We start from the raw sequence: 22,459 nt of genomic DNA, 5'->3' as shown, positions 1-22,459 counted from the left end.
ATGTTAATATCCTTTGGCAACAATCGTCTCATCTTTAAATCATTTTTTTCGTGTTTCTCTTTAAAGATACTAATGAGTGTGTTGCCCTTCCTGGCTCTTGCTCTCCTGGCACCTGTCAGAATTTGGAGGGATCCTTCAGATGCATCTGTCCCCCAGGGTATGAAGTAAAAAGCGAGAATTGCATCGGTAAGGCTAACGTTTATTTTGAGTCCGTGAGCTGTTTAGTATAATAAGACCTGGTATAGACTCTGTGGAAATATATTAAATCCAAACCACTGTAAGCATGCTGACCCAAGGAATTAAACATATAGCTGCCTACATCTGTTTTATTGAACCATCAGAAATGATTTGAAGGTGGAGTGGTGAGAATAAAGAATTTAAGGATGTGGGATTTTTCATTAACAGAAATCTTATACTAGTCAAAGAATTTTCAGTGCATTCTAAGCTTTTTTCCAAATGTCAACAGAGACTTTCTACTGAATTTAAAGTGTGTCTACAAAAATTGTAATCTTTGGCAACCAATTTTAAAACAGCTATTAAAGGTGTCTGGAGTCCTAGAAATGTGAAGCAGAAAATCTTGACAATGCTGTTGAAACATTTTTTTCCCTGGGAAGGCCACATGTCAAAACAGAAAATATTAATCCATTTGTCAGAACAGATGTTTTTCTGCGGAAACTCTCCTAGTGTACAAGAACGCTGTAACCACATCAAAAGTGGGTCCCAGAATTGCCTGGTGGACAAGATGAAGACCGACCTTTTTACAGTTACTTTATTTCACTTTTGTACAAATTATTTTTAACAGTTTTGTTGAAATTCAGAAGCACCAGCATCTTAGTGTGGTTCTTCTAACGTGAAATGATTAAGAGTTTTTTTTGCCTTTGAGTTACCCAGTTTCTTAAAAAAATTCTAAGTAGCTCTACTGTTCACAGTCAAGGGACTTATATAGATGGAACTGAAGGAAACAGTTCACTTAGTTAAATTTAATTTCTTTTCAGACCATATAATTACAAATAATAGGTATCCCTAGTCATTCCAATTTGGCGTTTATATCTTGTCCCTTTTTTGTCTGATTTGTATAGTTCCTTGTAAGATTGTCTAGTGTTTTTAATACTTAAAAATAATTAATAATAATACTAGAAGCATCTTAGCAAAAACTTCCTTGAAAAGTTTAAGATCCTTTCTTTTATTTTCTTTGTTTATATTTAATCTCAATTCTTCAACATCCCTGTGATTCATCTCTTTATGGAGCAAGGACAGCAGCAGTGTGTCAGCCGTAAGGAGGAAATAGAAATGCATATGTCTCCTTGTATCAGAAAGACTTAGCTACCATTTTTCTTAGTGAAAAAAATCTATGATTCACTTACATTTTTTTAAACCTCAGGAGTATTTCTTTACCCACTGATAAACAACATCACTATTTCACATGTCGTAAGAATGGGTTTTTAACTAACTTACTTCACTGTAAGAATATTTCCTTCATCCTATCAATAGAATCTCTTCTATCAACTTTCCTAGATGAAATGCTTCCTAACGTGACTATATGTACACTCACACACACACACACACACACACATAAATCCATCCTGACATTCAGTGGACATTACAGTGGACACAGCATCTTTTAGGTGCTGGAAACACAAAAAGCAAGTTTTTTCCTACAGGTAACTTACTGCCTAAGAGAAAAGACATATTTCGTAAGAAACCCCATTTTGTAAAGATATCCTTACAATTCAGCGTGACAGACACTGTACTGCGGTCTGTTCAGGATGTGGGATCACAGTAGGAGGCTGTGAATAATGATGGTGGTGGTGAGAGGACGACATGTCAGGAAGCCTGTCACAAAGGATTGGTGACATTTGAGTTGTCTCTGAAAAGTTGGATAGAAATTTACTAATCAAAGAAGGAAATGGAACAGAGAGGCATTTTGAAAAGAGAGGCAAAACAGACGTGGTAAGGGGCATCGATTGGCCAGCTCAGAAGATTGAACTCTGTGCTGCAAGCAGTATGGAGCACTGCAGGTTGCTTTAGAAATGATGTGGTATGACTCACTCAGTAAAATTCTGCAAATATAAATTGAGAATGTAGAATGTGCCAGACACTGTGCTAGACTAAGCTGAGGGTGCAGCAGTGATCCAGACAGACAGACACATCACATAAGTCCTCATGGAGCTTATGTTCTAATGTGCCTGAAATTGTGTAATGTTTATTCATTTAGTTAAAATAACCTATTAAATAAGCACTTCCAATGAAAAAAGGCCAAACATCACTGGTAAGGAATCCTTGTATATTTTAAGGAACCATTCTGGGATCAGGTGGAAATGATAAAATTCTCAACACGTGTCTGAGTTCCACTAGTTCTACAGGCACAGATTTTCAAATAGGTGTGTGTTTTAGAAAACCAGCCCTGGTGGCAGTGTGAAGAGGAGAGAAGGAGATGCAGCAGTCCAGCTGGGAGATTTGCGATAATCCAGGTGGCAAATGATGTTGAGTTTGAATGTAGAGAGGAGATAGAAATTACAGGCCACATGCTGCTTGCATGTGAAAGTTGAAAGGTCAGGGAGAGGAATAAATGTGATTCCGGGTCCCCAGTGTGGATTGCTGAGAGGGGCATCATAGAAGGGGACCATTGCTGAGGATGCGATGCCTGTGAGACATTGAAGTGGTCCTGTCAGGTAGGCAGGTGGATGTAAAAACACCCCCAGCGGTCAAGTCTGGAGAGCTAGAGACCGACTTGGGAGTCTGGGGCATAAGGTTGATTAAAACTGGATGTAATCTTTGACTTTTGAGGCAGTAACACTTTATTTTTTAAAGATAAGTTAAACGTATACATAATACAATGTATTGTTTCATATTAAATATCCAATGGCTAGTGAACTGTTAAAGTGTGGACAGATTATTTATTTTCAAATATTAAACAATGTTTTGATTTGATTAAATCAATAAATTATCCTGCTCTTCTGCAGATATAAATGAATGTGATGAAGATCCCAACATCTGTCTTTTTGGTTCCTGCACCAATACTCCTGGGGGCTTCCAGTGCATCTGTCCCCCTGGTTTTGTATTGTCTGATAATGGACGGAGATGCTTCGGTAAGTTTTGAAATGGCTTCTCTGTCATAATTGGCCCTTAAACTTCAAAGCTAGACAGTAAGCCATGATTCAGTGTTTGTCACTAAAAATATATGTCTCTGGCAAATACATCATCTGTAAGTTTAAAATGTAGGTCTCAGATGTATATGCACTGTACAATTTTTAAGGTACTTTGAATTATTGGCTCTATTTCTACATTTTAAAAAACTTCATACTAAAAGAAAAAATGTTATCTTGTTTCATCATTTTCATTCTGTTGTTGGCATAGATTTTTTGTACATTGATGAGGAGTTGCTTCTGATATGATGTAACCTACTGAAAATTACCTAGATTGATTTTGTTAGGCTATAATGTAACAGTGGGGAAAAAAAAGACATGGAAATCATTTTAATATTGAGCATAATTTGTCAAATTTCCTAAGCACATTATTAAAATATTGTAAATATTTTAAATAATTAAATATAATTTTACAGAGCGGTCAGTTTAAACTGGCAAGTGTTATCAGCAATTGAGGATTTCCAGACCTATCTTTTAACTGCTAATCTAATCTGCATCACATGTTCAGCCCATGAGAAATGTTCTGTCGGAAACAGAGTTTTGTACAAATTATTCCATCTTTTAAAATGACCAGTAAGGAGGTCTGTGATGTTTGCTTTCTTGATTAGATACTCGCCAGAGCTTCTGTTTCACAAACTTTGAAAATGGAAAGTGTTCCGTACCCAAAGCTTTCAATACCACAAAGGCGAAATGCTGCTGTAGTAAGATGCCAGGAGAGGGCTGGGGGGACCCCTGTGAGCTGTGCCCCAAAGATGATGAAGGTAAGAGCAACAACTACATAAAATGCCAGTTTGCACTAGTTTGGGACTGTCTGGCAGAACCCAGTTGGACTATGTAATTTATGAATATTTTGAGGATGAAATTATCCCCTCACTTATAAACTTCAATGGTTCAGTGAGCAACCTAGTCTCAGGAACTTCTTTCAGCTTTTGTATTCAACATGTGTACATGCAGGGAGTTACCACGTTATTTCATTTCTCCCCCCAAGGCTAGTATTACTTGTTTTGAAAGGAATGAATTTGAGAGGTGCAGGGCAAGAGATCCAAGGAGGAGATGAAAATTATATTCCAGATTGCTGTGGGAGTCCCACATGGGTATTGTATCCCACGCTGTGGCTCCCAGGCTCTTATGTGAAGTTTTGAGAAGCTGAGTCAACACAATAGCCATTTGCAGGAATAGACCAAGAGCCTCACAGATCTAGTTAGCACAGCTGAACGGTACGATTGTTCCAGCAGGCTTGGAACTGGCCTGGTCTGTAGGCCAGAGGTAGCTTCTGTGTGTAATGGGCAGAGAGGCACTTTGGCTGACCAACATTAAACAAGCAAGCAGACAGAATCAGACACCCTCCATAGGTGGCACTCTGGGAGAAGCTGGACAAGTTCAGGTGACCTCTAAATATGCTCAGTGTTGCTTTTGCAATAAATTATAAAAATAAAAAGACTCTTACTAAAAACAGCCTTGTAGAGGGGAAGTAAGCCTAATTTCATGTATTATCAATAATCAGTTAAGTTCTCTGATAGTTGAGACTCTTTGATAATGGGTAGTTTGTGTTTTTCTCTGTAGTGGCATTCCAGGATTTATGTCCCTATGGCCATGGAACCGTTCCTAGTCTTCATGATACCCGTGAAGGTGTGGTTTGATACATTTTATTTTTATAGTCTTACATAAGTATATTTTTGTACATTTATTTTATAATCCTGCTGATTTTACTGTATAGCATAGTATATTGCATTTAATGCACAAATACAATATTTATTATATATTTATCGTATGCACTATATTTATCATAAGACTATGTTGTAACATGTGAAATACCTTATATATTTCTCTGATAAAAGAAATGTTTATATGTTTAAAAATTTTTAAGGCTCTTTTGAATAGATATATACAGTTTGGGCATATCTTTTTATGTAAGAAAGTTCATGGGTGATTCTGTATTTTAGATGTCAATGAATGTCTTGAGAGCCCTGGCATTTGTTCAAACGGTCAGTGTATCAACACAGATGGGTCTTTTCGCTGTGAATGTCCAATGGGTTACAACCTTGATTACACTGGAGTACGCTGTGTGGGTAAGTGCTGACTCCACATTTCACACTTTGAAAGTTCTGTTTTCTTTCTTATATTCAGCAAAAGGTCTCTCAGGCACCCTGGGTGGCAGTGGGATTTACAAACCCAGGATAAGTAGCTAGTAACTGCTCTTTCTTCTCCCATTCTACATTTTCCAGTTGACCTGGTTTGTGTGAAGATGGGGAGAGTTGCCCAACCTCTGCCTTCAACCAAATATACAAACTCTGATGTGTCTAGAGATTTACAATTGCCAAAACCACTAACTGGGAAAGAGATCCATTTTACTTTATGACTCTCCACTTCTGCTCTGGTGGCAGAAGACCACATCCCTCCCTGGGTTTGTGTTTTTTTTAGGGCAAGCCACAGCTGTCTGAAGCCTCAGATCATTGCACACTTGATCTCTCGGGGTTCTCTGCCCTGCATAAAGGCCAGCCAGCCAAGGCCAAGGGGGGTTGCAAGAGTCATGTGTGCCCTGCACAGATCTGGGACATGTGTGAAGGCCAGATGGATATTCATGGGCATACTCCTATAAAACTAAACCTTCTCCAGATTTTGTGGCACTTTCTTATTCTTCTTTTTCAGATACCGATGAATGTTCAATTGGCAATCCCTGTGGAAATGGGACGTGCACCAATGTTATTGGGAGTTTTGAATGCAACTGCAATGAAGGCTTTGAGCCAGGGCCCATGATGAATTGTGAAGGCAAGTGATACTTTTCTTTAGTATTATTTCTTCTTGATATAGAAAGGGTTTTTCATGTCTCAGTTTTTATTTATACTATTCTGACATTCTCTTGATGATTATATTCATCACAAACATATTTTCCTTTATCTCAGTGAGCATAGTTACAAAAGCTACTTTAAAGCCCTTGTCTGATAATTCCAGCATCTTGGTCCTCTCAGAGTTGGCGTCAGTTGCTTATCTTTTCCCATGAGATTGGGTCACATTTTCCTGGTTCCTAAGTAATTTTGGATTATGCCCTGGATATTGTGAATGATGTCTTCTGGAATCAGTTATATTATTTTGAAGAATATTGATGCTTTTGTCTTAGCAGGCAGTTAATTTGGATAAACATAAAAGTGGACTGTCAGACCTATGGAAGACAGTGGTTCAGATTTCAGTTCTGCTCTTTAAACCCTAGTGGCTAGCTTCTTTGATTTTGGCCTATACATGCATGGTTAAGTCAGCAACTTGGGCTGCGTTTATGCAAAAAAACTGAATAAGGTATTTCTCTACCTCTGGTCCTCTCATTTCCGGGATTCCTCCTCATTCTTCAGCAGCCTTGGTTGCCCCAAGGCTCCCTCACCTGAATCCTCCTGGACAGAAGCTCAGAAAGGTTCTACTGAAGATTTAGCTGCCAGGTGCTGCTGTCAGGACTGGTGCTATCCACAGGAAAAAAATACTTGAGAACCTATTCTTTGCCTGTTGTTTGCTGACTTTCAGCTCACCACTAAAAACCACTTGAGGTGTTGTTTTTGTATTTTTTTCAGAGTTTATAGTTATTATTTGTTAGAGGATGAGTTAGGTGCAAATACATCAGTGTTTATTTGAGCAAGTAATTAGAACTCTAGGCTGAGCACATGCCTGCCTCTTTTCTTGATCAGATATCAATGAGTGTGCCCAGAACCCACTGCTGTGTGCTTTCCGCTGCATGAACACCTTCGGGTCCTACGAATGCACATGCCCGATTGGCTATGCCCTCAGGGAAGACCAGAAAATGTGCAAAGGTAAGGCCACAGACAGGGGAGTAGTTAGCACTTTATTTGCCATGCTGGAAATATATCTTAATGAGTTTATGGTTCTCAGCTATCTTCTTCTAGAGCTTTAGAGAAATGTATCTGACAACATTGCTGGTAGATTTCCATATCTAGATAACAAGATACTTGATGGTCTGTCCAATTAAGTCAAAAATAAGATGTCACACTCTTGAGCTCTTATTAAAGCAAAGATAGCCCTTTTCTGAACTTCTTATCTTTAGGACCAATGCTGAAATTTTATAAATCTAGAATACAGCCAACAGTTGAACAAGACTGGGCTCCACCTTCCTCTGTTACATAATAAGAGCCAGAAGACCAAAAAAGTGACATAAAAATACTAAAAAATAGCCTGTTCCTGAAAATTTCTTACTTCTATGTTTTTCCTGTTAAAAATATTTTATAGACCTGGATGAATGTGCTGAAGGGCTACATGACTGTGAATCTAGGGGCATGATGTGTAAGAATCTGATTGGCACTTTCATGTGCATCTGCCCGCCTGGGATGACCCGAAGGCCTGACGGAGAAGGCTGTGTAGGTAAGGCTTTATGGGATGGTGTCTTCTTATTTAATACTCCTACTCCAAGACAGATTTACAGCGCTATTCCCAAATCATCCTAACTGCAAGCCAGCTATTTTCCAGCTGTTTCAAGGCTGTGCTATATAGCTAGATTTCTTCGATCTCAGGGTCCATGCTAATACAATAGCTTCTGGATAATACAGTGGAGATTATGCCTGTCCTAGAATATATGCCCTCTTGTTTATCATCATTCTCTGTCTTGTAAATCTAAATCATTAAATTTAGAAGTTTGGAAAAGCTCCTTGAAACAATGCTACTTACTTATGTAGCAAAATTAAAAGTATGAGTTAATATTCTCGCTTTTGTGTCACTCCATGAATGAGAAGAGTAATGAGGCAGGTAATCTCCAGAACTCTGTTACAGGCTGGGTATTTCTGTGACTTAGCCATATTTTTTAATGTTTTTGGACCTCAGTTAATTCATCTATAAAGGGAGGAGGTAGGGCTGGGACTCTAAGATGACCTCAGGAATTTGAAATGTTATGATTTTATGATGTGTACTGAAGTATCACGCCATGTAAGCTGGTCATGGCCACCCCATCCAGTATCTCAGCACTTATTCCCTAAAGTGTTGTCACCTGGGGCACTGCAGCCCATGACACAGTCTTCCTCCTCCTTGAGAATAAGTGGCTCCCTTTCTTTAATTAAGAATCTGCTGTGCTCCCTTTTTAACCTCCAATACCCAGAAAAATGTGGATATTTTTGGAGGAACATTTGAAGATTACTAATAATTTCTCATTTGGGAAAAAATAGCATAATAATAGTATTTCTTAAAATAAATCTATTAGTGATTGCCTGGTGCTAAGAGTCAGAATGGAGAGTGGCTGTAAACGGTCACTGGGGATCCTTTTGGGAAATGGAAACGTTTTAAAACTGGATTGTGGCAATGACTGTATGACTCCGGAATTTACTAAAAATCATTGAAGTGTACACTTAAAAATGGAAATTTTGTAGTCGGTAAATAATACCTCAGTAAAGTTGTTTTTAAAAATGAATCTACCGGGCTTCCCTGGTGGCACAGTGATTGAGAGTCCGCCTGCCGATGCAGGGGACATGGGTTCGTGCCCCGGTCCGGGAAGATCCCACATGCCGCGGAGCAGCTGGGCCCGTGAGCCATGGCCGCTGAGCCTGCACATCCGGAGCCTGTGCTCTGCAACGGGAGAAGCCACAACAGTGAGAGGCCCGCGTACCTCAAAAATAAATAAATAAATAAATAAAAATAAAAATGAATCTACCATAGGAAAAGAAATATGAGGATATCCACTAAATTTTGATTGTAGTAACCACCAAAAAATAAAGAAAGAGTAGGAAACAACCTAAATGCCCATCACAGGACGACAGCTAAATAATGTGGCATGGCAATGCTATGAAACCTTACAGAGCAGTTAAAAGGAATAAAATAGATATGTGTATGTACTGAAGTAAAAATACCTCTAAATATTTGGTTACAGAATAATATATACAATGTGTCATATTTTAAAGAAAACTGTAAATCATACAATATGTTTTCTGTAGGTACATATGCAAGCCAGTAAATACACAGGAAAAGATTGATTTATTTATCTATTTTTAACCATTAATTCTTTATTTTTGTGTTTATATTGCAACATCATATTGGAATACAAAAGCTTTTCCCCAAGGCCAGCGTGCTTTCTTCCACAACAAATTACACTCCAAGTTCTCACTATTGATAGCATATATTAGTTACAAGATGTGCATGCAAAAGCAAAATATGATTTGTGTGACTTAAGGCACTGTGAATATTTAATAAATTTGGTGTAATGAATATTATTAGGAGAGAGAAATGATTTGAAAGTAATAAGATCGATGATATAACAGGAATCAAGAGGAATATAAGGTAATTATATCATTTTACTGTATTCAGCAACCAGAAAAATCTGAATTTTAGCTATCAAACTGGAAAAATATGGTGTATTATTTTCTTTGCAAATAGCCAAATAGATTAAAAATTAAAAGACTCTATTAGGTTCATTATACAATATGCAAACTGTAAAATATTATTAATCTTTTCTATCATTACTAGGTTTCTGTGGCAACTTGGAAAATCTTATGCTCAAGAGAAATTTCCCAACATTTGTTTGCATTGTCAGGAAAATTTTTAAAAAAGAAAGAAAATAAATCTAAGATTTGTAGCAATCAGGTCTTTTTAGATATGTTTCAGTTATACATTTTGAATTACAAAAAATATAACATTAAAGCAGACAAGATCCAGATGGATGCTAAAATTAGTGGGCAAAAATTTAAGAGAAAAAGGATATAAACGCCAATTTGTAGAAAAAGAATTACATCCAGGGACACTATTGAGATTAGAGGTTACTGGTCTGAAGTGAATTCAACTTTATGTGTCAATTTTAATTTTTTACAAAAGAGTGAATTCCTGAATTACGTATGTAATATTAAATTAATTTTTAAATGTCTGCAACAACCCATCAGATTATAATTGGATTTCATAGTTTCTTTTCATCTAATAGATATTTCATTCAAAATCCACTACTTAATAAAGTTAAAATAGATCACCTTAGAGGTTTGGTTATGCAGTGGTTCTTTCAAAAACACTGTTTTTCTAAGATCTGAAAACACTGTTCTTACAAGATCTGAACACTAAGTTAAACCTAGACTCCTAAGTCATGTTTATAGAGTAATATATGTTTCTCAAAGTGTATGAAAGGGTAGAAATAACATGTATGGAAGACACTGTTACAATTCTGACTTCTTACGCATGAGATCCATTGTAATTTTCTTTTTTTTTTTTTTTTTGGTTGCGTTGGGTCTTTGTTGCTGCGTGCGAGCTTTCTCTAGTTGCGGCCAGTGGGAGCTACTCTTCGTTGCAGTGCACAGGCTTCTCATTGCAGTGGCTTCTCTGTTGCAGAGCACGGGCTCTAGGCACACAGGCTTCAGTAGTTGAAGCATGTGGGCTCAGTAGTTGCAGCGTGCGGGCTTCAGTAGTTGTGACGCACAGGCTTAGTTGCTCTACGGCATGTGGGATCTTCCCAGACCAGGGATCGAACCCATGTTCCCTGCATTGACAGGCGGATTCTTAACCACTGCGTCACCAAGGAAGTCCCCATTGTAATTTCTTTTTGTCAAGTTCTCTCAGGGATTCTCAGTGCCAAAGGTGTGAAAGCAAAAGTAATTCAAGACTTTAAGATACATCAAGTTATCTTTCAAGTATAAAAGCTGTACTATATATCATCAAACATGGCAGAACTCACTCAGTATATCCAACAAAAGCCCTTCTTGAAAAAAGTAATTCAAATCAGACAACTAAAATACTAATCAAAATAAAGGTATCAACATTAGGGACAGGATGAGATCAAGAAGGTAGACCTTGAACCCTCAGATTCTAGAAATAAGAAACACTATACAATTTTTTAAATCCATAACTCAGTTTAATGCTTTTGCATATACTTTAAACTTTATGCAATAATTTTCCTAAAAGAAAAAAAAATCTTTAACAAGAAATATCACAGTGAGTTTCAGAACAATAACAGGTGAAAATCCTTAAAGCTCCCAAGAGAGCAAAACCAGATTTCCTACAAATGAACCTTAATACTGGGTAAAAGAAAACAATGGAGCATCAGTATTTTCAAAACATTCTAAGGAAAAATAATTTTGAACTAAAATTTTATATCCAATCTAGTGATAAAGCAAACAAAAATATGACATTGTCAGAAACGTGTTGTAGAATATTTATCACCCACATACCGTCTCTGAAATGATTACCAAACTATATTCCAATATATTTTTTAAAGTTAATTCAAGGGGAAGTAGTAGTATACGTGAAGCAATGGTAAGCCAAGAAACCAGTAACCCTTATTATGTGGTTTAAATAGATGCTGGTGGTCCGTAAAAACAAAAGCATAACAAACCAAAATTTCTCAACCACATCAACATGGCAGGTGACACAGGGAGAGAAGAGAAAGAACTCATACCAAGGTACTCGTTATGGTCAGAAGCTTTTGAAACAGATACCTCTTGATATTAATAGAAAAATATTTATTAAAGTATATGTTGAACTTGTTTCATGGTTACCACTGGAAGAATAGAAGATTACAACTTCCAGACATGAGTTAGGGATGAGAGGAGGGCAGAGAAAACTAGACTGATCAAAGAAATATTGAGAGAAGGGGGCAATAGCATGGTAAATATAAAATAATATAAAATGGCAGGCAAGAGTCCAAACACATCAGTTTGGAAATAGTTCAAATTTCTGTTAAAAGGCAAATGTACTTTAAAAAATTCTTTTACAATGCAGCTTATTGCTTTTTACAAGAAACGTACCAAATCAAAATGTGAGCTAGATTGAAAATAAAGGGGTAGGACAAGATATTCAAGGAAAATGCTAATAAAAAGCAAGCACATGCAAAATAAATATTAACAGATTGAAGATTGAAAAGTATAGACATGAAAGGAGCAATTAATCAGAAGGATTTAATTTTCATGAGTTCTCATGCTTCTGACAACATTGATTTGAAAAATACCTCAAACAAAATTTACAAAATATCAAATAAACACAATAAGTAAGTATATAGGGATTTTAATAAAACAATTTGGCTCTAATATATTTATTTATTTATCACCAACCAAAAGAGCAGTACGGCCTAAATTCCTTCTTCCATTAGCCGCCCTTAACACACTGCTCCGCTCCTGTGATTTTACTCAAAGTCAGTCTAGGAACTTGTCCTTTATCCGTGGCCTAAGTGCCCTTTTACCCTACTCTCCAGCTCTTCCTAACACCTACCCCCCTCCCCTGCCCTCAGCCTCTCTCTCATCACATAAATTGGCATCCTCTTCCCCAAAGTTCTTTCTCTCCTTGTCAGTAATCCCTTTTGGAGGCCAATTTTCTAATTGTCTATCAAATATCACCTCTTTCCCAAAAAGAGGAAGAGGAAAAGAAAGAAAGGGAAAAAAACACTTTGTTAACAAAGAACCCATCTTGGAAGGATGAGGTAAATTTAAAAATAAATTAGTATTCTATCATATTAATATTTTGGTGAGGAAGTTTTAAATATGGTATAACCCATTAGAAGATAAATTTGTAAATTATAATTTTATAGTCTACTCATGATTCACATTATTTGCTTTTCTAAAGATGAAAATGAATGCAGGACCAAGCCAGGAATCTGTGAAAATGGGCGTTGCGTTAACACTATTGGGAGCTATAGGTGCGAGTGTAATGAAGGCTTTCAGTCAAGCTCTTCAGGCACTGAATGCCTTGGTAAGTTGATAAACGAGTATATTTTACTTGGTAAATAAAACATCTGTTTTGTGACATCATCACAGAAGAGTTCTACATATGTATCCTTGTCTGCTAAACAGATTCCCCAATCTGAGTAATCCACGTACCTCTTCCTTAAAGGTAGACATCTATTAAAATGACATATTTGTATATGTATGTGTTGTACCTACGTCTATGCTTAATGTAAATAACCATCTTAAATGGTCTTTCCAAAATTAAGATTAATTAAGCTCTATGGAAAATGTGACTTTAGTAAAACTTACATCAGGGGATGATTTAATTCCAAAAGAAAATATTTGCTATGTAAGGTAAGCTTTGCTATATTAATGATATTAAAGAATATGCCACATTTCAAAAATTCAGTGAAAGTTGATTTTTATTTTATGGTACAGGAAAATGTTTTACAAAATATTTTCTTTTGGAAAATATAAGTCTCAGACATTTTAATGATAACATGCATACATCATAAACCATTTTAGTTAATTATGAGCAGGTGTAAAAGTATGGAGTAGTAAAATTTAAGGCAAACAGAGAAACAGCACTCATCACTGGATTTGATGCAAAAATAGAACATTTCAACTACATCAGATTGTTCTCAAAATGCTGTCATCTGCTTCAAATTCTAGGAAATTATTAGTCAAGAAATTGGCTATTGTCTTAAATCTAGACCTTTCTGGAAATAGAAAAGATAACCTACAGAAAAAGTGTTCTTTTCTGTTCATATTATTAACAGTTCATTAGAATGGTTCTTAAAACCACATAAAAGATCTCTTTGCCTACTTATATCATTGAAATCCCTTTATTTATAATAAAAAAACTACTTAATCCAATGTTTGAGCAGTCTTTTAGTTGTCTAAAATACAGGAGATTAGATTGAATATGTACCAAAATTATAACATAGTCTAGAATTTGCTTTTCAAAAACAAATCCTGTTGCTCATTTGCTTATTTAAAGGGAAGTAATTTTCTTTGATTTTCCTTTTATCTGGATTCTACAGGAATGGTAGTTTACTATCACTTAGCTGCAGATGAAAAAAAAAGAAAAATCCCAAATCTATTTCTTAAGTATAGTTTCACTTATTATTAAATTTAATAAACTGTGTTTAGTGAAAGAGCACTCCATGAAATTAATCTCCAACAAAACTTTCTAATCAGTGTCTTAAACATTGTCTTAAAAGAATATTTAGCTTTTAAGAAAGTATTTCTAAGGAGAACATTGACTGTCCTATTTAATTTGAAGACCAAGATGTCAGTTCCTTGACATTGATGCCTATTAACTACACTGTCATTTCAGACAATCGACAGGGACTCTGCTTTGCAGAGGTATTGCAGACCATGTGTCAGATGGCATCCAGCAGCCGTAACCTTGTCACAAAGTCAGAATGCTGCTGCGATGGGGGGCGAGGCTGGGGTCACCAGTGTGAGCTCTGCCCACTTCCTGGAACTGCCCAGTACAAAAAGATATGTCCTCATGGCCCAGGATATACCACTGATGGAAGAGGTAAGGAGTTGAGGAAATTCATGCATATTATTAACACAGTGAACATTAATTCAGATTAATTTGAAGGAAGTAAAATAATAGCTATAATATGTGTATGTTGTGGTTGTATATGCTTTTCGCTAATGCTTCAGAGACTTTAAAAAGTATAATCTTCATATCAAATCTAAAAGGCGGAATCTATTATTATTCCTATTTTAAAAGATAGAAACTGAAGCACAAAGCTTAAACGATAAATCATTTTCCCAAGATCACAGCCTTTTTAAGGGATGGACCAAGGAATGGAACATATCTGTCTAACCCCAAAGGCCATGTATAACCCCTGAACTATACTTGCTTCATTTAAATAAAGGTTGCTTGTTTGTTTGTGTGTAACACATTTGTTTGAGTGTACGCAGGAACTCATTCTGTTTGCAACATATTTACGAACCAGCAAGTCTCATAAATGATTAGTAGTTTCCATTTTTTTGGTACAATCAGTATACTAATGTCCTAAAAATATCATTTTCCTCTATTACTGTACAGATTCTTGACCCTGTGCTTGATTACTTTGCTAATGAAACCCTTTCTTCAGTCTAATACAAGTATGAATTTAAAGCCAATCCATGGTATACTATCACAAATTCCAAATTAGTTGAACTTCAGAGGGGTAGCTTTCTAGATTCCCAAAAAATAATTCATACTTAGATTGCAGAACGAGTAGACTTCAGTGGGGCTTTCAACATAGCCTTCCTTTTGTTTACCTCTTCCTATCACTTCAGATTCTCTTTTTTCTCTCCCTTCCATGTTGCCACTGGACTGAATGATGAAAAGTTACACCAGCACAATTATGAATGTTGGTTCTTAGTGATCTGTCAATTCCTTAATTTCTCTTAGTTTCTAACCAGTTTTATTCTTGCATCTGTATTAAATTACATTTGTTTTTGCCTTGGGGTTTTTGGCACACAGATATTGATGAATGCAAAGTTATGCCAAATCTCTGCACCAATGGTCAGTGCATCAATACCATGGGCTCCTTCCGGTGCTTCTGCAAGGTTGGCTACACCACGGACATCAGCGGAACCTCGTGTGTGGGTAAGGCAAGGCGAGGTGTCTCTGCATCTGGGTGGTGGTTTCCTACATGTCTTTTACTGTCAGCAGAGTATCTTTATTATGGAGCTTTGGAATGTACATTTTGTTAAAAAATGCCATTCCTTTTAGCAATGTGGTTCTTAATATCATAGGAGTTGTCCAAGGCCTTGTCTAGTAATGTGAGACACAGAATTGTTCAATTCATCAAAAAGTCTATGCAATTAGGGAAACAAATTATTAAAAATATATTTTCAACATTTTATGTTTAATTTAAAATGTATAAAGGCACGTTTGTTTGTCATTCTTTTAATGAAAGAATAGGACTTTTGATTGTGAAATTGTGTGTTGGCATATGGAGAGAGTGCTTTTTGCTTGTTTCTCATTGTGGTTTTTTTGCATAAAATATACCAATTAAGCATCATCTAAAATTTCCAGTTGCAAAGCAGTCTCAGTACAGAGACCTTCTACATTTTTACAATCTCTTTTTCTAATTTATTTTATTGTCTCATCGACACCATTCTATGACAATTGGAGGGGGTTGGTAGCTTGCCTTTCTGAATCTTTCCAAAGCATTTGGCTTTCATTAGAGAAAAAAATTTTCTCCTTCATATTTCATCAACTTGTTTTAATAACAAGCATACCTGGCATGAAAAGGTTAAGAAAAACCAAACTAAATCTTAGTAAACATTCAACTCACTTGTTTGGGCAAGACAGTGATAGAGACTAGGCTATCAATCATGAGTTTTAGCATTCTGTGGGCATCAATCAATGTGTTTTATGGGGGAAATGGAGGTGATTTGCTATCAGAGTCCTAGCAGAAAGAAGGTGGCATATTCAAATAAGGACAGTTTATGGAGACTTGTTTTTGACAAAGAGACAGTATATAAACGTGTGGGCAGAGTGGGCAGAAACTACAAGGGATAATGCTGAGTGCTGGGGCTGTACCACCTCTGGGCCAAAGATAGAGGGAAAGATTGAAACTTAGAAGAGGGAAGAAGTTTTGCCCAGAGACCTGCCTTGAGAACATCTGTGACCTCTGATCCCATCTTGCGAGGAGGGAATTGAGGAATTAAGGACCAGCCTGAAGACAGAGGGCAGGAGAGCCTGCTAATGGTGTCTGTGCAGTTCAGCCTCCTGGGCCCGAAAATGGGGTGGACCAAGTTGAGGACTGCATCTGAAGGGGGAAGTGGAAGACTTCCAGCACAGTCTGTGATGCCAAAAGATTCTTAGGGGAGTGTCAGCTAAGAGTTTGAGAATTTCTGCCACATCCACGTGTCAAAGGAAAGAAACTCTAGCCTTTAAGTTTATGATTCTCAAGCTGTAAACCAAAGTACACCAATCTAAAAAAATCTAGTGTATTTTTTTGAACCCAGACAGTTGTTCCGGATATTATAATATTTGCCCAAGACACGCTCGACAGAGTAAACCAGTAAATTACTTTAGAGAAAATTGTTCTGTGCCTCGTTTCTATTTTCCATTTTAAGTTGAAGAAGAAAAGAAAAAGATGAAGTGAGAATATGGAAGGAGGAAAGGGACTGGTTTTTCCTTCTAACCAATAATTTAATCCTCATATCACTTTTGCTTAGATCTTGATGAATGTTCACAGTCCCCAAAACCCTGCAACTTCATCTGCAAGAACACCGAGGGGAGTTACCAGTGCTCCTGTCCTCGGGGCTATGTCCTACAGGAGGATGGAAAGACATGCAAAGGTGAGTGAAGAGTCTGCGTTTGTGACCCTCTCTTTTTTCAGATTCAAAGTCAGCTAATCAGGGATAATACTGTGTGTCTCACCTTCACTAAAGCACATCTTCCTAGTGACCATTTTATGATTCATAGAAAATTCTACCAAAGGACACATGCCAGGAGGCAGAGAGAATTAAAACCTGGGTTACAGTGGTTTGCTTCTTACAGCAAACCACACAAACTGAAAAATAAATTAAATAATACAGAAAGCTATAGTGAAGGAAGAGATTGAACAACTAAAATAATATTTATTTTGTTGCTTACTTGAGATTTCATTTCTCTAAACTATCTTTATTACACGTTTACTGCAGAAGATTGAAAATGAATAGGTAAATTTAAATTTTTGCTTACATAGTATTAGTAGTAATTATCAAACTAAATTAGATAATTAAAAGAGCTTCAATACTATACTCATATGTCCAATTTTATAGTAAACCTGATCGGTATGAAAATAATGGACTGAGGAAATTTCTGTCTAATTAAATTTTCGAAATACAGTTTATTCTCAAGAAGATGAAGTTTTATTTCCAAGAAATACCAAAAAACAAATAGAATAGAATAATAGGAAGCAATATTATTCTCTTGGCTCTACTTAGTGAACCATTATGAGTCAATTTAATTTTGCACGTTGTTTAAAGTTCCAATCCAACCAAAATCAGATTTTGAGTTTTCTGTCAGTATAGTTCAAATACTAGTTCCATTTATGACTAGAATTATAGATGCTGTGTTTTTGCTTCTTCTGATATTTATGACGGTGTTTTCATTTGGATCCTGAGAACCTGACTCAGTGTTTGTGTTAAGACCTTCATCAATTTTCAGATTCTGTTTTATTTTTGTTTAATCCCTTCCTTAATAGAAATAAGTGACCAGACGTACTAAACTGTGCATTAAATACAAGAATTATAACCTTTGGATATTAGTTTTGAGAACAGTTCACGAAGACCATTATGATTCATCCTTTCAGTTTTTTATTTTAAGAAAACTTTGTGGTATGTATCACCTTAGCCATCCTATCATTGTAGCCCATAATATTTATACTGCTTAAGTATGTGAAAAGAAACCCCTTGCCATATGCATATGGATACCTACAAAGCTTCCAACAGAAATCTAGACAAAATACTCCTGGTGGCTTCCTGATTTGCCAGATAACTTTGCTCCAATTTTCATAGTCTTCTCTTTCATTGCAGACCTTGATGAATGTCAAACGAAACAACACAACTGCCAGTTCCTCTGTGTCAATACTTTGGGAGGTTTTACCTGTAAATGTCCACCTGGTTTCACACAGCATCACACTGCTTGTATTGGTAAGACAAAACTACAAAAGGGAAATTTTGCAAACTTTTAGTAGAAGCCTAAAACTGTACTTAAAAAATGGTAGAATAATGGCTCAGTATTTACATTAAAACCAATCACTCATAATTAGTGGTCTAAAAATGTTGTTAATAATATATATTTTTTTCACTAGAACAATATCCAAAGGAAAAAATCCTGTATAGTCCAAGCACATGCACACCAGGTGTATTCCAGGCAATGCCTTTATATTGCATTCTAAATATAACCATGTTTGTTCAGATAAAATATGATTAAAGGCTCACTATAATTTAGAACATGCTAATGAACATGCTGGGTTTGTTTTTTTTTTTTATGTTAGAAGACACACAGGTTAAGAGACTTTCAGTCTGTACTATCGAAAACCATGTCCTCAATTGACCCAAAATATGCTCTAATTTCAAATCTCTTGAAATATATTTTTTCTGACCATTTTTGCCTTTAACATGACCATGAATAATGGTATACATTTCCCTAAAATTCTGTTTTCACATCATGAAACTTAGGCTTTCATACTTCACTTTTTACTTCATGTAGTAAAATTTGAGTCATATAAGTGGGAAGCTTGACGCTCTCCCACTTTGTGCTTTGCTAGACAACAATGAATGTGGGTCTCAGCCTTCACTTTGTGGAGCAAAAGGAATCTGTCAAAACACCCCTGGAAGTTTCAGCTGCGAATGCCAAAGAGGGTTCTCTCTTGATGCCACGGGACTGAACTGTGAAGGTGAGTTTATTTGCTCAAATATTCTTGTTCTAATAGAGCAAACTGTTTTCTTTTAACTTCCAAGCCACTCAATAAGAAATTGAGATCATCTCAAAAGAAAAAAAAATTAACAAAATAAAACCCAGAAATTGAGTTTTTTGTTCATAAATTTTCATGTATCATTTTGGGGGCAGAGGAAAACCTTAATGTGATGAAACAAAAATTCTGTGAGTACAAATTGGCTTCTAAAGTAACTGTTTACCTAATTACTGATCTACAAAAGAATTGAACTGAAAAAGAATTCTGTACCTAATTTAGTTTACAGTAGTGTATGAGTATACCAGAAAAAAATTGGATGTCTGTTCCATGATACTTGAATGTGTAAATGTTATGTGTAAGACAAAGAACGAATTATAGAGAACCGAAAAAATGTACAGAAAGCTCTGGGGGAAAACTGATGGCGATTTTATTTGGTCTGAGACTCCTGATTCACTCTCTTTTCTACAAAGGGCATTTCCTATAAAGTCTCTGTCACAATAGATATTTCCTATTAAGTCCAAGGGAACATTTAAGTGGGAATAAAATAAGAATTTGCCTGTGGTCAATAAAATATTATATTGTTCTTCAGTATTTCCATTGCAAGTGCTAGCGTATGAGACAAATGTACTAGGATTGGTAGCTTTTACAAAATGCTCATGCCGGAGGTTCTGAGAGCATATACATCCCCTTTCTATTTTTATATACAATTGTAATTTATGTCTTTATTGATATTAGTCACCCTTTAATTAATTATTCTTAGAAATATATGATTTTGAATTCTAGAAATATATTCAAAATTGTTAATATTCTCTAAGAATTACTCAAAGTTTTTTAATATACTCTAAGAATTATAGGACTTTTATATGTATCTAATTTTCCAAGAAAAATTCAATTTAAAAATTTTCTATTTTAATATTTTGTATTCGAAGTCATTGAGACTTTGAAAGTATTCTAAACATACAGCTGCTTACCATGTGTGGGTTTGGCTTGTAACCATCCACATAAGATATCATTTATTAATTATCCATATAAATTTGTTACGCATACATCAGACATGCCAATTTCATTTCACTTTTTATGGGTAGGTTTCAAAGCCTCAGTTGTCATTCCAGAAGAGTATGCATGTCTGAACAAAGAAATTATTCCATATGTGTCATAATACTATATCGTGTCTAAAAATAACATATTTAGAATACTTTAAATTTGCATCTAATTAATCTTGAATGGTAATAAAATTTTTTGTGTGCAAACCATTATACTTTTTAGGTATTTCTGTAGTGCTTGTATCTTCCCAAAAATGAGGATTATATGTCAATCACTTTTGAACCTACTGGAATATATAATGCAAAGATATTTATATCATTTACCAAATAAATCATACCGTATGTAGTTAATCCATCCAAAATGCACAACATTTGTGGTTGCTATGGTTGATTTGCTGACATTAAGTTGTTATTTAGAGCACTGACGTGGCATGACTGGTGGATAGCATAAGAATGATGTGGTTTCTTATCTCAGAACTGTTCTCTGCACCACCACTGATTAATAACCATGTGACTTGGAAAAATCACAGCCCCTCAGTATGTCCTGTTTGTTTGTTCCTGTGATAATAGTTACCCCAGGCTGTGTTTGGAGTTCATTTAAGAATAGTAGAAGAAAGGTTACATAAAGATCTTGCTGGGATTGTTTTTGCAGATGTTGATGAATGTGATGGAAACCATAGGTGCCAGCATGGCTGCCAGAACATCCTGGGAGGCTACAGGTGTGGCTGCCCTCAAGGATATATTCAGCATTACCAGTGGAATCAGTGTGTCGGTGAGCACTCGCTTGTTACACAGCATCTGCTTTTCTCACGTTAAAGTATCTTTGAGTAAAAAGAGCAAACAATAAAGACTGGCATTTCAGTGTAGACTTTAAACCCTAGAACTTAAAAACCAGTACTTAGGACTGATGCATGGGGATCCATTAAACTAGTCTCTGTACATGTGTGTATTTGAAAATATACATAGTAAAAATGTTAAGTACCTAAATGGTAACTCAACTAGAGCTTTCATAATTTTAATTTTCTGCTAGGTGTAATTCTAAGTTTCTGAAGATGGTGTCAAGAATCATCATCTTCACATGCTAAGGTCAGAGGGTTTTTATCGGTAATTTAGTATCTTTTGATTTGGGGTTGAAGGATTGCCCATCCATCCCCCTCATGTAAATCTAAAGGGATTCAGATCAACTTAATGAGCACCATTCATCTGTGCTCTCCAGTCACATATTTACTGAAGAGGCTAAAGGATTTTAAGGTAGAAAAAGTACTAGTTACAGCAAATTCTATTGAAAACTCCATACAAAAGTGTTTATAAAATAAAATCTGTAGGCACTCAGCTCCCTTTCTTGCACTTGATAGAGTCATGGAAATTCTCCTTTTAAGGCGGGATTGATCAAAGAGAACATTACTCTCTACTTGAATAGCTGGCTAACTTAGTTAGCATATGCCTAATTTCTTGGCTCCATTTGAATGCCCTTCATAGAGGCACCATCCAACACAGTGTGACATTAGATGCTGGCACAGCAGAACAGAAAGGAGAACAGTGGTCCTGCTGAGAAACAGTGGGGTACTTCCTGTTTCTCTGTAGTCATTTAAATTACCCCATGTGTATTTCAAATATTTTACTGCGAGCAATCCACTAAATAAATTAACCTGATTTTATCCTTGGTGATCTTCTCAAAAGAAATTTCTAATGACAGTTTAGTGAATTGAGAAAATCAAGACAAATTTCAAAGGAGGGAAAGCAACTCTGAAAGTCATCGCAAGTCTGCTGTGGCCTTGTGCCAGGTTAAAGACAGATGCTTAGCCACACCACAAATAGACACTCGTGGGGGAAATGCAAAAACCACTAATGATCTAGGAGTTAAGGACAGAGTTTGAAAGGATTATCAAAATGATGAGTTAGGCAGTCAATCAAAATAACTTCATAAGTTTAGTTTACTTCTTTTCTCTTCATAGAAAAAAAAATGTCACAGTTGTTAATGCTCTGATTTACTGATTCATAAACAGAGATAAAGTGTAGGCACACTCTTCAGAACATAGGGAATGGTACTTTTTTAGATAGCTATTAAAACAGATTTTATTGTGTTGTTTATAAAATATGAGGCCCAACCCTCTATTTGGTTAACACCACGGGCTTCTTGGTTAATTCTACAGAACTTAAAGCAAAAGAATGATCCTCTAATATTTCACACACATCAGCTTAACTAAAATTCTTGTTTTTAAAGTGAT

The 22,459-nt window shown here is 36.0% G+C and overlaps 1 protein-coding gene across 1 annotated transcript in view; it reads left to right on the top strand.

Annotated features, from left to right (window-relative positions):
- The window catches only part of FBN2 (fibrillin 2), a 235,335-nt gene that overhangs the window by 197,798 nt on the left and 15,078 nt on the right, over window positions 1–22,459 (top strand). The window contains exons 48-62 of the mRNA XM_081231423.1: window positions 67–186; window positions 2,964–3,089; window positions 3,755–3,907; window positions 4,710–4,775; window positions 5,090–5,215; window positions 5,796–5,915; window positions 6,818–6,940; window positions 7,374–7,505; window positions 12,660–12,785; window positions 14,100–14,306; window positions 15,252–15,377; window positions 16,961–17,083; window positions 18,305–18,421; window positions 19,042–19,170; window positions 20,884–21,003. Coding sequence (XP_081087549.1) covers window positions 67–186; window positions 2,964–3,089; window positions 3,755–3,907; window positions 4,710–4,775; window positions 5,090–5,215; window positions 5,796–5,915; window positions 6,818–6,940; window positions 7,374–7,505; window positions 12,660–12,785; window positions 14,100–14,306; window positions 15,252–15,377; window positions 16,961–17,083; window positions 18,305–18,421; window positions 19,042–19,170; window positions 20,884–21,003 — 1,914 coding nt within the window. The remainder of the gene's footprint in view (window positions 1–66; window positions 187–2,963; window positions 3,090–3,754; window positions 3,908–4,709; window positions 4,776–5,089; window positions 5,216–5,795; window positions 5,916–6,817; window positions 6,941–7,373; window positions 7,506–12,659; window positions 12,786–14,099; window positions 14,307–15,251; window positions 15,378–16,960; window positions 17,084–18,304; window positions 18,422–19,041; window positions 19,171–20,883; window positions 21,004–22,459) is intronic.

This window comes from Mesoplodon bidens (genome assembly GCF_964165515.1).
Source record: "Mesoplodon bidens genome assembly, chromosome: 4".
NCBI classification, from domain to species: domain Eukaryota; kingdom Metazoa; phylum Chordata; class Mammalia; order Artiodactyla; family Ziphiidae; genus Mesoplodon; species Mesoplodon bidens.
This window is presented reverse-complemented; position numbering and strand designations above follow the sequence as displayed.